The following is a 14,939-nucleotide window of genomic DNA, read 5'->3' on the forward strand; positions in this document are numbered from 1 at the left end:
ATTTGATCATAATCTATATCTGCATTCTGTATTATATTATAGTTTGGAGAAGTTCCTGTGGCCCTTAAGTATAGAAGAATTTAAAGTAATATCAAGAATCCATGAATATCTCATCTTTAGTATATTTTATTTCACCTCTATAGTATTGTCTAATATAGTGACTTTAAATGGTTTTTAAAGTACAGTACCCAAAGGAATTTTTAAATGAATCTTTATCATATTCATATACATACGAAAGCAATGCCAGTGACTGCTCATTCTCCCAATTTCTTAAAATATTTTATTTATTTATTTGAGAGAGAGAGAGAGAGAGAGAGAGAGCAGGAGCTAGGGGAGGGGCAGGGGGAAAAGGACAACCAGACTCCACATTAAGCCAGGAGCTGGACGGGGGGCTTGATCTCAGAACCCTCTGATCCAAACACTTAACCAATGGAGCCACCCTCATTCTCCCAATTTGCCCAGACTTCCTCATTCTCTCCTGGGTTATTGCATGATGAAGTGTATTAGATTTGTCACATACACGTTAGTACATGTCAATTATAATGAAAATGCCCCTAGGGAAAATTAATGTTCTAAGAAAAGTCATATCCAAATAAACTTATAGTATTTAAAAAAAATACTTAAGAATATTAAAAGATAAATAATTAAAAGAATAGCATGTTGATGGTTCAAGTTAGTTATGGAAAAGGGGTCAGGGGTAGCACCTGCATTAAGTTGCATTCCATCTTACTTGACCTATTCCTTACCTGTTCATCATCATAACCTGAATAAAGAAATTATGTCACAGTCCGTAAGAATTTACATACAAATATGTAAATAAATCTGCATTGAGCTAAGTTACTATCACCATTAAACCAAAAAACAAAAACAAAAAATCCATTATATACATGATTTCCAGGCATGCTGAATCATTTGACCTTCATTCATCTCTCTTAATCGCCCTATGTAAGGAAGTATTGTTTTGTATATGAGAATAAAGAGATTCAGATAAGTAAATTATTGGCCCAAAGTGACCCTCATATATGCCATAAATAAAGGTATAACAGAGACTATATCTACATAAATATATCTTATATATTTATGCAATAAAGATGAATGATTCTCAACTGCAATCTGTGATAGTTTTCTTATTAATTCACTTGTGCAATATCTGTCAGGTGTGTCAACTGTTTCAGTCTATATCACCTGTGGGTGTAAAAGATTTTACAGGACTATGTGCTGAAGTAGTGTATATTTTTGGACTCTGTGGCTTTAATTTTTTTGTAGTCATTACATAATTGTATAATACAATTTATTATATAGTGAAATATGTATTAAGTCATATTATTAAATGCAATTTATAAGTGTCACTGTGTAATTGCAATTACACAAATGACTAATAGAAAACTTTAAGATATGACACAGTATAGTTTATGTATTATACCCAAATTTTTAAATGTTTTGATTTTTAAAAATTTTTCCTATATACATATTTATGTCTATATCTGTATCTTTATTTACATACATAGATGTGTCTACCTATATATTCATTTCTCTCTCTCTCTCTCTTCGTCTAGATTATTTATCTATCAATACCATCTTGGTTTCTCAAACTTGGCACGATTGATATTTTGGACTGAATATTGGGTCTGGTAGGATGTTTAGAAACATAACTGACCTCTAACCATCATAAACCAGTAGAACCCCACCTCCTGGTTGTAACAACTAAAATGTCTTCTAGACATTGATAAAGTGTTATCTGGTTAGTAAAATCACTTCCAGTTGAGAACCACTGACTATTTTTGTTTATGATATTAGTCTTTGTGGGAGAGGAGTTTATGTTCAAATATCTGAAATTGGAAAGTTTGGATGTATTTTATTTATACTAGATTTGCATACTAAAAATCATTCAGGTGATAATACATGAAATCTGTTGACCATGTGGATGTCTTTATCCAGAATAGGTGTCCTGATAAACTTGCATGGAAACTCAAAATCTAACAGTGCTCAATGAGTTCATTCTCATGGGAATCACAGACAAACCTGAGCTGCAGGCTCCACTATTTGGGCTCTTCCTCATCATCTATTTGATCTCAGTGGTGGCCAATCTGGGCATGATCATCCTCACCAAGGTGGACACCAGACTACAAACACCCATGTACTTCTTCCTCAGACACCTGGCCTTCACTGATCTTGGTTATTCAACAACTGTGGGACCCAAAATGTTAGTAAATTTTGTTGTGGATCAAAATACAATCTCTTATTATTTTTGTGCTGTACAACTAGCCTTCTTTCTTGTGTTCATTGTTAGTGAACTTTTTATTCTAACAGCTATGTCCTACGACCGCTACGTGGCCATCTGCAACCCTCTGCTGTACCCCATCATCATGTCACAAAGGGTGTGTCAGGTGCTGGTGGCAATCCCTTATCTCTACAGCACATTTGTGTCTCTTATAGTCACCATAAAGATTTTTAATTTATCCTTCTGTGGCTACAATGTCATCAGTCATTTCTACTGTGACAGTCTCCCCTTATTGTCTTTGCTCTGCTCAAATACACATGAAACTGAAATGATTATTCTTATCTTAGCTGGTTTTGATTTGATTTCATCCCTTCTGGTAGTTCTTGTGTCTTACCTACTGATCCTAGTAGCCATCATCAAGATGAACTCAGCTGAGGGTAGGCTCAAGGCTTTTTCCACCTGTGGTTCCCACCTGACAGTGGCCACAGTGTTCTATGGGACTTTGATATTTATGTATGTGCAACCTGAGTCCAGTCATTCCTTTGACACTGATAAAGTGGCGTCCATATTTTACACCCTCGTTATCCCCATGCTGAATCCCTTGATCTATAGCTTGAGGAACAAAGATGTAAAATATGCAAGACAAAGGATGTGGAAAAAAATATGTAATATCTTTTCTTAAAATTCACTGTCTGAATATGATTCCTATAAACTAGGTTATGGACTTGAATTTTTGTTCCATGTGCCTTCAAGGAAAATAGCAAACACAAATGAGTTCAACACATATTATATATTTATAAATTGTCTTATGTATGCTAAGTACTTCTAACTGCTGTATATTGATTTGTCAACAAAATAGCAAAAAGATGCCTTTCTATAAGAATTGCCTTTCTTCAGAGAGAAAGGTGGGTGGAATACATAAATCAAGTAAATATTGTAGTACAGTGGAATGTGTTAGATGGATACACACACACACACACACACACACACACACCACACACACACACACACACACACACACACAAAGCTGTCAAGGATTCTGGTGTTTTTCCTCACCTATTGGAATAAAATTGCAGTCTCCTTTTATGTGTGTGTGTGAATGTGTAAATCCTTTCCTTCTGTTTTAGCCTTCATACTCTTCCTGGTATGTCTTAGAAGTATAGTTAATACTGGTTGTTTCTGTGATACCTAATGATTAAAGTCATATTAGCTTGTTCAAACACCCTTATTATAAGCATTGAGATCATATATTTTCCTCATCAATGTATGAGTCTATTGGCTGAACATACTTTGTAATCCAGCAATCTGATTGGCATCTGGTTTGTCTCCAAAAAGTCCATTTTGTTGATATCAGAGGATATTCAAATTAGGGTAATATTCTAAGGACTCCCCAGTTTGTGCTTTTTCCTCAACTAGTTGCTCTTTCTTTAAAAAAAAAATTATTTATTTATTTGAAGGGCAGAGGAACAGAGGGAGAGAATCTTCAAGCAGACTCTCCACTAAGCATGGAAGCAGATGTGGGGCTTGATCTCATGACCCATGAGATCATGACCTGAGCCAAAACAAAAAGTCATATGCTTAACCCATTGAGCCATCCAGGTAATCTCGTTCTTTTTTAATAACTGGTTCTTTGGTTTGGGATATTATAATATTTCCTTAGCTTTTCAAAAATGAGTAATTATCTGTGTTTAAAAATTATGTCCCAGTTGTTTTTGTATCCTTGGGTAAGAGAACTATTTTACAATGCATTAATTGCATTGCCTCTCTTTCCTCAGATTGAGGTTTCCAAATATTTATCAATATTGATTGTATACTACATTTTAATTGACTGTCATCTTTTAATTGCATCAATTGATTGTCCTTCTTATGGGAAGCCAAGGAAAATAATCATGTTGTCTGCACTATGCCACATTTCTAAGGCAAATGAGGACTGATACGTGGTAAAGACATACTGATCTTGCCTTTTGTGCATAGGTGCTCTATGTCACTCCACATTTTCCCATGTACTTTTTTTATTTTTTGTTTCCCCTTTGCTTATTTTTATTCTTGATAGTTCTGGGATTTTACCAACATTATTTATAATTCATAATATTTGCTTTGTTCACCATCATGCAATAAAATTCTCTGTTTAGCCAATGAACATTTAGTAAAAGGAATTCATTTGAATATAATATTAAAAGTGCATGATGCAAAGTAACCAAGATGCCCTTCAGTTGGCGTATGGGTCAATAAACTAGGAGACATCCAGACAATGAAATAGTATTCAGCAGTAAAAAGAAAGGAGCTACCAAGCCATGAAAAGATATGGTGCATACAGTCTAATTCCAACTATGCTACACTCTGAAAAAGGAAAAACTATGGGGATAATACAAAGACCAGTGGTTGGCAGCAGTTAGAGCAGAGGAGGGGATGAATGGAGGAACGAAGAAAATTTTTAGGGTATTAAAATACTTTGTGTGAAATGAAAATGGTGGACACAAGTCATTATATATTTGTCCAAAGCAATAGGAAGTACAACTCCGAGGAGGAACACTGATGTAAATGATGGAGTTTCAGTGAAAATGATGTAACAGTGTAGGTTCATCGATTGTAACAAATCTACCACTCTAGTGGGGAATGTGAATAATGAAAAGTGGGGGCTATGCATTGGTTGGGGCAGAGAACACATGGAAAATCTCTTTACCTTCTTCTTAAATTTGCAGTGAACCTAAAACTTCCTAAAAAAATAAACTCTCAAAATAAGAAAAAAAATGATATAGTGTTGTGTAAGTATAAATATTATCAAACTGTTGATGTATTAAAAAGAATCTTTGTGATGGTCATAAAGACTACTAGGTAATAGTATCTCATTTTTGGGTACCATATGACAGGCATCCTTCACGTCTGGATTAATCTTCCTCACAACAGCTATCTGAGATTTTTAAAATTTAAATTTTAAAAAATTAAAAAATTTAATTTTTAATATAAAATGGTGATTCAGAGAGGTTAACTTGTCAGAGCACACACCAATGCATTAGGTATTAGAACTAGGTTTCAAAACCAGGTGATCTAGTTCATACTTGGGACCTCATGCCCTTAAGAAATACCCTATATTGTCTCTTAATGTCATTTTTATGCTGCACTGATGTCATCCCGGAGATGACAGAGAGTCAAATTTCACTTTGGCAGACGTCAGATTAGAAGAGGAGGAACAACAGATTCATAAAATAGTGAAAGCTGTGTATGTCTGCACCAAAAAAGAATTTGAGGAAGATAAAATTAGTTAATTAAAAATAAATAAATTGACTCACAGTAATGAACTAATCAGGCACTTTATATGAGTGATTTCACACTCAAACAGAACGCCATAACAAAGAGAATGCAGGACAAAGCCTGAATAAATCTGTAATAAATTGGAGGAGGGACAAGAAATATCATTAAGTTGTCAGAAACATCCAAAAAATAAACAAACAAGGTGGTTTCTATTTCAAGAAATGATTTCTGTTCTAAGATGTTTGGCTACCTTTGAGAAATGAAGGGTAAGGAGAAGCAGAATTCCCAAAAATGCCAAAAATCTATTGCTAATGATTTGTAGTAAGAATTCTGCTGGGAACACCAGAAGAGATAGATATTCTTTCCTCCCAAAAAAACATAGACCTGTAAGGGGAATATTTATTCCCATCACCCTCTGCTCCTTAAGCTTTGCAGAAATTTCTTCTGAGCTTCAGCAATTTGGGAAATTAACTTAAGGACGTAAGAATATATTTACTCTGATACTGTTGTACTGTGGAGCTGGTGAAAGCCATGAAGCTCAACAGTCCATAACTTTAAAACAAAACAAAACAAAACAACAACAACAAAAAAAACGAAGCCCTTTTTGTTGAGCCAATATTTATTGAGTGACCCATTACATGCATGACACAGTGGCGAAAAGCAGAGCATCACATGCCATTATGAAGGTTGGCCACTATGTTATTTTAGAGTGTACAATTTATTTAGGCTAAGATGTGAAAAGCACCTCCCCAAAGAAGTGCAATATATTGAATATTGCCCTGATTCATGTAAGCGTCCAAAGGCTGCCCACCAGAGTGATTACACAAGTAAAAAGAACAAGTTATAATTCTATCAACCTCATAAAAAACTTTATTAATCAACCTATAGGTTGTCATTGAAAGAAAGAGCTCCTGAAAATATGAGAGAGAATACAGATTGATAAGGTTAGGTATGAAAGTTAAGGTATTTATTTAGATAAATATTTATATATTTAGAGTAAGGAATGATCTGTGATTCATCAAATATTTAATAACCCACAATAATCATAATATTCCCAGATGTCAAATTGCATCTGCTTATGATTTCTTAATTAGAGAAGGGCACCATTGGGAAAGAAGAAGGCTATGGGAAATGCCAACCGGTACCACATACATCTCAGAATTCCCTGGAGAAAAAGGAACTATTGGAGAGCTGAATAGAAATGCTGTGAGGTAGAGAAGTCCCAGAAGTCATGTTACCCGAGGAAGTCTATTCAAATTTCTAGGATGTGTGAGTGATACATCCTAGAACTATTAAGGCACGCCTTCCCATTCCTTACTGTGTCATATTTGAGTAGAAGTTATTGTTATATTTATAGTCTTTATTGTCTCCTTGATGATAAGGATTAAAATATTTTGTATGATCATCTCTAAATCCCAACAAACTTACATGGCATAATTCATGAAAGAATAGCAAGACATGGTCAGAGGGATCTGCCTATTTATATAATTCATAGCTCAATATATTGCTCTATAACTCAGAATAATAGAAATCAATTAACCATAGAGTAGAGAAAGGAAAAATTCAGTTTTTATTCTGCATAGAGAATATTGGCATTTTAAAAACTTACTTCTTCATAGAATTTTCCCTTGGCCATCACAGTGCATGCACATTGATTCCATAGAAATTATAGACTTATTTCCAAAACAGTGATTTAGAAAGGCATCTTTCAGAGCTTTATTTTTTTCAAAGTCATTAAACTTCACATATTTTTGTCTAGCCATAAAGAACTTAATACCTATTAAATAAATGTGGTTTCTCTCTCTTGGAGGGTGAATTATATAGATTAACCTCCTGATTTCATATCTACTAATAGTCACATAAGTTGACTTTTTTTCCCGTTGCTGTTTATTTTTATAGCAGTTTTATTGAGATATAGTTTAGAAGCGATATCATTCACCCATTATGAGTGTACAATTCAATGATTACAGTATATTCATAGAATTGTACAACCAACACCACAATCAATTTTAGGAAATTTTCATTACCCCAGAAAGAGATCTTGTGTCTCCTAGTAGTTAGTCCTCATTTCCTGTCAACACCTCCAAACCCCAGCCTCATGCAACAATTTCTTTCCTACCTCTATGATTTCATCCATCGGGACATTTCATGGAAATGTACTTATACAATATTTGTACCTTCGTGTCTGGTGTCTTTAACAGATCTGAAACATGAACATTTTTATATTATAAGACATTGGATTTTATTTTATTTTTTAGAGAGACAGAGAGAGTGTGTGGAGGGAGAGAAGCAGAGGGAGAGAGAGAGAGAATCTTGAACATGGAGCCCAACGCAGGACCCTGAGATCAAGACCTGAGCCAAAACCAAGAGTCCAAGACAAATAAAAGGAACAAGGTATGACTCAGGAATGTCTATTAACCACATGAAAAGACACTTCATGAATCAACCATTGAAAGAGCTACTGAAAACCAGAGGTGTCAACAGAAACCAAGTCGGGAATCTGTACTGCTTTCTCCATGTGGCAGTCATGAGGCAGTTCCCTCTTCCCTCCTGCTGGCACATTGTCAAAGAAAGCCAGTTAAACAGACAATATAAAATATAATCCAAGGGCTCCTGGATGGTTTAGTCAGTTAAGCCTTGAGCAAATGCTATTGGAATATTGGTGCTAATACACTTGCTTGATGCAGAGTTGCCACAAACTTTCCATTTGTAAAAAAACAACAAAAAACGAAAAACAACATCTGTGAAGTGCAATAAAGTAAAGCACAATAAAATGAGTTATGCATGTATTCTGTATATATATTGACATGCATTATTAATAATATTATAATTATGATGACTTATTTTATTGTTGGAAGTCATTTTATGGCATTAGCCATAAATATTTTAAATTGATTCCTATCCATATCATATATATTCCAAATCTATTTGTAAATACAGTCATTTTACAACTGTATTTTTATCACAGGAATGTCTAAAACTGCCTTTTCCATTTCACATAGAGAAATTTTTGTTGATCAATTGAATATGCTTGGCCTGTGCATTATAAACCAGCTACAGTAAAATCACTTGAATATTTCTTCAACTGACTCACAGGATTTGAGAATCCCAGATTGTGTCTACTGACCTTAACAGTTCAAAAATACAGAAAAAAAATGTATTTAATTCAATTTAGTTTAATGTTAATGCAAACATGTTTCCCTCAAATTTATTTCTGTTTGCTAATGGTAAAGGTTGGCATTATTAAAAGAAGGAAAACTAACGAGTCACTGAGTACTTACAGAATTAAGGCAATAAGTTTGTGTTAGCTTACATAGTCTGATTTTTAAATGTATTCAATGGAATTTTTGTAAATGATAAGTTTTCAGTGTATGTTCTTGGCATTTTTTGTTTTAGATCTTGAACAAGAGGGACACCTGAGTGGCTCAGTGGTTGAGTGTCTGCCTTTGGTTCAGGTTATGATCCTGGTGTCCTGGGATCAAATTCTGCATCAAGCTCCCCATAAGGAGTCTGCTTTCCCCTCTGCCTATGTCTCTGCCTCTCTTTCTGTGTCTCTCATGAAGAAATAAATAAATCCTTAAAATAATAATAATAATAAATCTTGAACAGGAGACTTAAAAGGAAAGAAGGTCTTGAATTTTACTGAAAAATTACTCTTTAAGAAATTACTCTTTAAGAACTAGAACTGAAACTTTTGAAGTAGAAATCTTGAAGCTCCTGTTATACTCTCAAAAGTACTCAGAGGGCAACCTTGCTCCCTCTTCAGAGATTAAGACCTAGAAAAGCAGGAAATACGGATCAAATAACAAGTGTTTGAAAAAGCTGAGGTGGAATGATTCTATACCCAAACTCCAGTGTGTGTGTGTGTGTGTGTGTGTGTGTGTGTAGTTTTCCCACATTTTTATCCACAGTTAAATCTTTATGTAATTTTCAGCCAGAACATTACATCCTAGTGGTCAGAACTGAAGGCTTCTGACATTGCCCAGGCAGCCTGAGAGATCTCCCTCTTCAGTCCAATTCTGTTGATGTTAGTGGTAAGAAATGTCCACTTACAATTCAACTCAACCCAAGACCAGGTGTTACTTGTGCTTCTGACCAACTGAGTCCAAACTAGAGGTTTCAGTGACCCCATTCCTTGCCTTGATACATTTGCTATAGCAACTCTCAGAACTCAGGTAACCAGTTTACTCACTAGATTACTGGTATATTACAAAGAATGTCAAAGGATACAAATCAACAGCCAGATGAAGAGCTACAAAGAGTAAGATCCAGAAGAATGGAGCTTCTGTCTTCATTGAATTTTAGGCCTGGCTGGGACAGTCACTTTGGAAGTGTTCTGGTTCACCAATCTTGAAGGTTTCTAAACCCATTCCTTTTGAGTATTTATGGAGGCTTCATTGCACAGCAAGATTACTTAAATCGCTGGCCATTGATAATTGATTTGATCTCCAGCCCCTCTTCCATCCCCAGAAATCAGGTGGTAGAACTGAAATCTTCATCCATGTATTCAAGGTCATTCCTCGGGCAACAGCCCCCAACCTGAGGTACTTCCAAAAGTTACCTCATTGACATCTTTTTTTCTCTTACCACTTGCCAAATTCCAAGAATTTTTGAAGCTCTGTGCCAGATGTTGGATAAAGACCAAATATATATTTCTTGTTACAAGTCACAATACCACAATCACTCTTTAGATTAAAATATAAGCCAACAAAGGTAAAATTCAGCTATACAATTATATCTATATTCTGGGAATTTTGAGAAAAAATTATTTTTTAGTAACTACTCTATTTTTATGTTCTTAATTGCAAGTGTTATTATACAATTATTTTCTCTAAATCATGGAAAAATAGAAATATAATACTGTATTTTGCATTGATTCAATGATTTACATCCTAGAATAGAGGATCTATATGATAGGTTACTGTTTTTGTGATACAACTATATGAATTAAATAGCTTGCCTTTTCCGCTTACCTCCATATATGACAAATAAGTGTGTAGAATGAAAAGATCTATACAATCTTTAAAAGCTTTAACATTCATGAAATTGACAGAAGTAAGAACTGACTGGCAGACACTGTTGTAGGGTTAGCAGGGACTTGAAATTAACAAGGGAAATGTGTCATTTTGATGGCCCTTTTGACAGCATCCTTTACCTCTTTGTTCCTCAGACTGTAAATAAGTGGGTTTAACATGGGAATCACTAGTGTATAGAACACAGACACCACCTTCTCCTGCTCCACAGAATACTGGGAACTTGGCTGGATGTAGCTAAAGCTTAAAGTACCATAGAATATGGTCACAGCAGTCAGGTGGGAGGCACACGTGGAGAAGGCTTTCTGTCTGCCTGCTGCTGAGCGGATCCTCAGAATAGCAACAGCAATAAGCACGTAGGAAATGATCACAATCAAGAAGGTGGCCATGGCAATGACTCCAGAGAAAGTTAAGAGCAACAATTCATTCATGGTAGTATCAGAACATGATAGCTTTAGGAGTGAGGGAATATCACAGAAGAAGTGGTTAACAACATTGGACCCACAGAAGGACAGTCTGCCTAAGCTTATTGTGTGTATTAATGAGTTAATTATTCCACATATCCAAGATCCATTGACCCACCCTACACACTTCCTCTTAGACATGTCTGCACTGTAAAGCAAAGAGTTGACAATGGCCACATAACGGTCATATGCCATCACTGACAACAAGAAGCCTTCTGTGGTAACAAACACCCCAAAACACAAATGTTGTACCATACAGGCAGAGAAAGTAATGGTTCCCTTCACAACTAGAAGGTTGACCCACATTTTTGGTGCAATTGCAGATGAATAGCAGGCATCTACAAATGAAAGGCAGCTGAGGAAAAGGTACATGGGTGTGTGGAGCTTGGGAGTTATTTGGATTATGAAGATCATAACCATATTTCCCAGTAAGGTAATGGCATAAATCACCAAGAATAACACAAAAAGTATAATTTTCAGGTCAGTGAGGTCCGTCAGTCCCAAAAGAATAAATTCAGTAACAGTTGTATAATTCTCTTCAGCCATTTGTTTGTTTCTTCTCATAAAAGCTACTGTAAAAAAGATACAGGAATTACAGTTTATTAGGGAAATATAGATATAGCTATATATAAAGATCAAATTTGGACAATTAATTTGGATAAAATGTTTGGATAAATAATATCCCTTCCTTGAATCTGAACTTCCTCATCAATAAAATTAACAAGTGGACTAGACTGCCTTTAATTTTCTTTCCAGTGGTGTTGTTTCACATGTTTATATTTAAAAAATAGTTTATCTGTCACAGCTTCAATCTGTCTCTAAAACATCTACCTCAGTAGCAAAGTTGTATTAGCACTAAGAAAACACTAACAGCACCTGAAATCAATAGCGTGCATAAGACAGACCATGAGTACAAGTATTATTCAATGAAATCCTCTTCTGATCTTTAGTGTGTTTTTGAGCAACATATTTATTTTTGAAGTTATATATAGAATTGATCTACAGGTATAGACAGCAAAGTGGCTACTGTCATAAAGTAAGATGGCTCAATTATCTATAATAATGCCATTTAAAAATACCAAGAATTCTGGCTTCCGTGACCATGGGAGACATTCAGTGGCAACACTTAACTCTGAAATTCATGAAACTCATGAAATGAAAGCCTGTCACTTTCATGATACCTATTAAAAATAGCCAGGGTTCCTGCTTTGGAACGGTCTTCCTCATGACCATGGTAGAAGAGCAACTCAGGAAGGTCACTAACTTGAGATTGAGGACACTTGCATATGTGGACCAAATGGAGGCTTCCTCCTTTTTCTGAGATCTCAAATAGAAATTTCAACACTCTAATTCAGAATATGAACATATATAATAATATTCATATATATATTATACATATATATACCTCTCCATACTCTGATATCACCAAATGCTCTGCGATACCTCTCCATGTCCTTCATTCTGTTATAAATAATTTAAACTATTTAAAGCTTTCTAAAAATACAAATTTCATTGGATGATTGAACATACACAGTGATGTACATTTAGTATACAATATCTTTTGGTTCCTGGTGATCACTGTTAAACTTTGTGACTTTGTAAACACTATTAAACTTCATAAACACTGTAATTCTATAGTTCTATTTTGAAACATGTCTGCAATGCTTAAGTGGTAATGATATTTATTTATTTTATAATAATAAGTGAACTCGGGTTATTGTTTATAAACTAGTCTTGTTAAATGTGAGATTTTTTTAAACTATATTTTTTCATGATCTCTGACATGCTTTTTAAAGATTACCATCACATTTGACAGTATGGAAGAGCAGGTACAACAAATGATGTTTGAGTATTTCAAAACTGCATTTTCATAGCTCTTATACCTCTCCTTTCTCCTGCTACTCTTAGAGTATTAACTGAAATTATTTTGCTAATAAAGGAAGATCACTTACAAATATGAATTTTATTATAAACTATAACTTAGGAAAAGCATATTTAAAAGAATCAGAAATTAAATTAATGACCCAAATATAAAACTATATCTTTAATAGCAAAAGGTGATAGATATCAACTCTGTAAATTGAGTTATATAGAATGATATGAACTTGACGTACATGAACATTAAGAATCAAAACATTGATAATATTCTGTCACAATTAAAATTTTGAATGATCTACAGAAATAATGGTAAATAGTAAACAATATTTAAAAAGAAAGATATTAAAATAATTGAATTTATCTTACCAAGATGAGAAAAGGTTTAGGATATTAGTTTATTTAGAATGTTCAGATCTATCTCCATTGATTCTTACTCTCTTCTTAGAAATCATATCAGTTAACATTTTCTCTGTGATTCAGAATGATCAATATTATAATGATAGATAACTGAAGATAATTCTAGGTTAAAAAAATATATCAAGTAATGCATTACAAAACAAACATAATAGAAAAAGAAATTGGTTTTATATCTTTAATCTTCCCTCATAGAGGACATATTTGAAAGAAGGGACAAGTATAGGACAAGTATATGTGCAAATAAATAGTATTTTCTTGTCCTAATTAGGACAGAATCCCTATAGTTCAGATACTGATTACACTGAAGCAACAATAACAAATTATACTTTTGATTGCATTCTTGTTTCTCAGGGGATTCTCTCAAGATATTCCAATGGGATTAGTTTCTCTAAGATGTCTAAAATGAAAAATGTTACAAAGAGTGGAAAGGAACAGAGAACCAAGGACAAGAAAATAGAAATATTGTTTATAAATAATTTGCATCCGCTGGATAACATTTCATTAAGATATGGACTGGGCCAATCCTTAGCAAGGAAAAATTGCATCAGTAGAATCCAGCTTGACAATGGCTATTGTATCTAAAACATTAAGAAGCAGTAACGATACACTTCTGTTCAGAGTTTAATTTTTCATTCTATATAATGACTGGTAGATGGCCATGTCTTACTCCTATAATACATTATATTCAGCTTCAACAATATTTTCATTCATTTAACAAATATTTCTTTTTAAATATATTTTTTTATTTTTTTTATTTTGAGAGAGAGGCAGCAAGAGAGCCGGAAGAAAGGGTAGAGGAAGAAGGAGAAAGAGAATCCCAAGCAGACACCCTGCTGAGCATGGAGTCCAATGTGATGCCAAATCTTAGGACTCTGAGATCAAGACCTGAGCCATAATCAAGAGTTGGACTTAACCAACTGAGCCACCCAGCCACCCAATTTAACAAGTATCTCTTGAAGACCAAAGAAAGCTAGACATTGTGTTAGTCATTAGAAAGATAAAAATTACCAAAAAGAAATAAGCAAACATGGTTGGACTTCTGCTTCTAGCAAATGGAAGACTAGATATAACTCTACTTTTCTCAAAAAATACTTTCAAAGAGAATATATTGAAATGCTGAATAAAAAGTAAAACATACCATGACATTTGTAGATAACACATAAATAAATAAATGGAATTGTTATAGGCTCAAAAGGAAGGAAAAGAAAAAAAATCAAAAGTAAACATAAACACCAATACCATGCCTCTTTTGGGGACATTTGCAAAACTTTAAAACTTTATAAGTGAGATTCAATCTGTTTAAAAAGATTCTAAGCCTTTGGGTCCATGAACAATAGAGGACTCCACTAAAACCCAAATATATACCCACCATCCTTGAAAGATTGGCATTTCATTCCAATCCTAAGTAAATCAATCTGCTTATCAGCACAAATTATAAATAAACTTGCCCATCATGACCTGGCATCTTGTTAGGAAAAAATGCCTCATCTGAGATTCTGTAACCACAGCCTTTTCTCACATAGGTGGAAGTTTGAATTTTATTATCTGCTTAAGTGAGGAAACTTTTAGCTGAGAAATTAAATACAGTGGTCTGAGTGATACCACTTGGGAGCACTAATGGAATTGGCCTCCAGGGTTATCACAGCAAAGATCCTGTTAAATACAAACTCACCA

The 14,939-nt window shown here is 34.3% G+C and overlaps 2 protein-coding genes across 2 annotated transcripts; one reads left to right on the forward strand and one right to left on the reverse strand.

The window, feature by feature from the left end:
• Positions 1 to 1,961: 1,961 nt before the first annotated feature.
• On the forward strand, positions 1,962 to 2,903 carry LOC140613412 (olfactory receptor 8K3-like). The gene has a single exon (XM_072791939.1). It carries the CDS (start codon positions 1,962 to 1,964, stop codon positions 2,901 to 2,903), a length of 942 nt encoding a protein of 313 aa, XP_072648040.1.
• Positions 2,904 to 10,577: 7,674 nt separating this feature from the next.
• LOC140613413 (olfactory receptor 5J2-like) lies at positions 10,578 to 11,516 on the reverse strand. The gene has a single exon (XM_072791940.1). It carries the CDS (start codon positions 11,514 to 11,516, stop codon positions 10,578 to 10,580), a length of 939 nt encoding a protein of 312 aa, XP_072648041.1.
• Between the last annotated feature and the right edge of the window lie 3,423 nt (positions 11,517 to 14,939).

The sequence above is a fragment of the Canis lupus genome, chromosome 21 (assembly GCF_048164855.1).
Source record: "Canis lupus baileyi chromosome 21, mCanLup2.hap1, whole genome shotgun sequence".
In the NCBI taxonomy this organism is placed as follows: domain Eukaryota; kingdom Metazoa; phylum Chordata; class Mammalia; order Carnivora; family Canidae; genus Canis; species Canis lupus.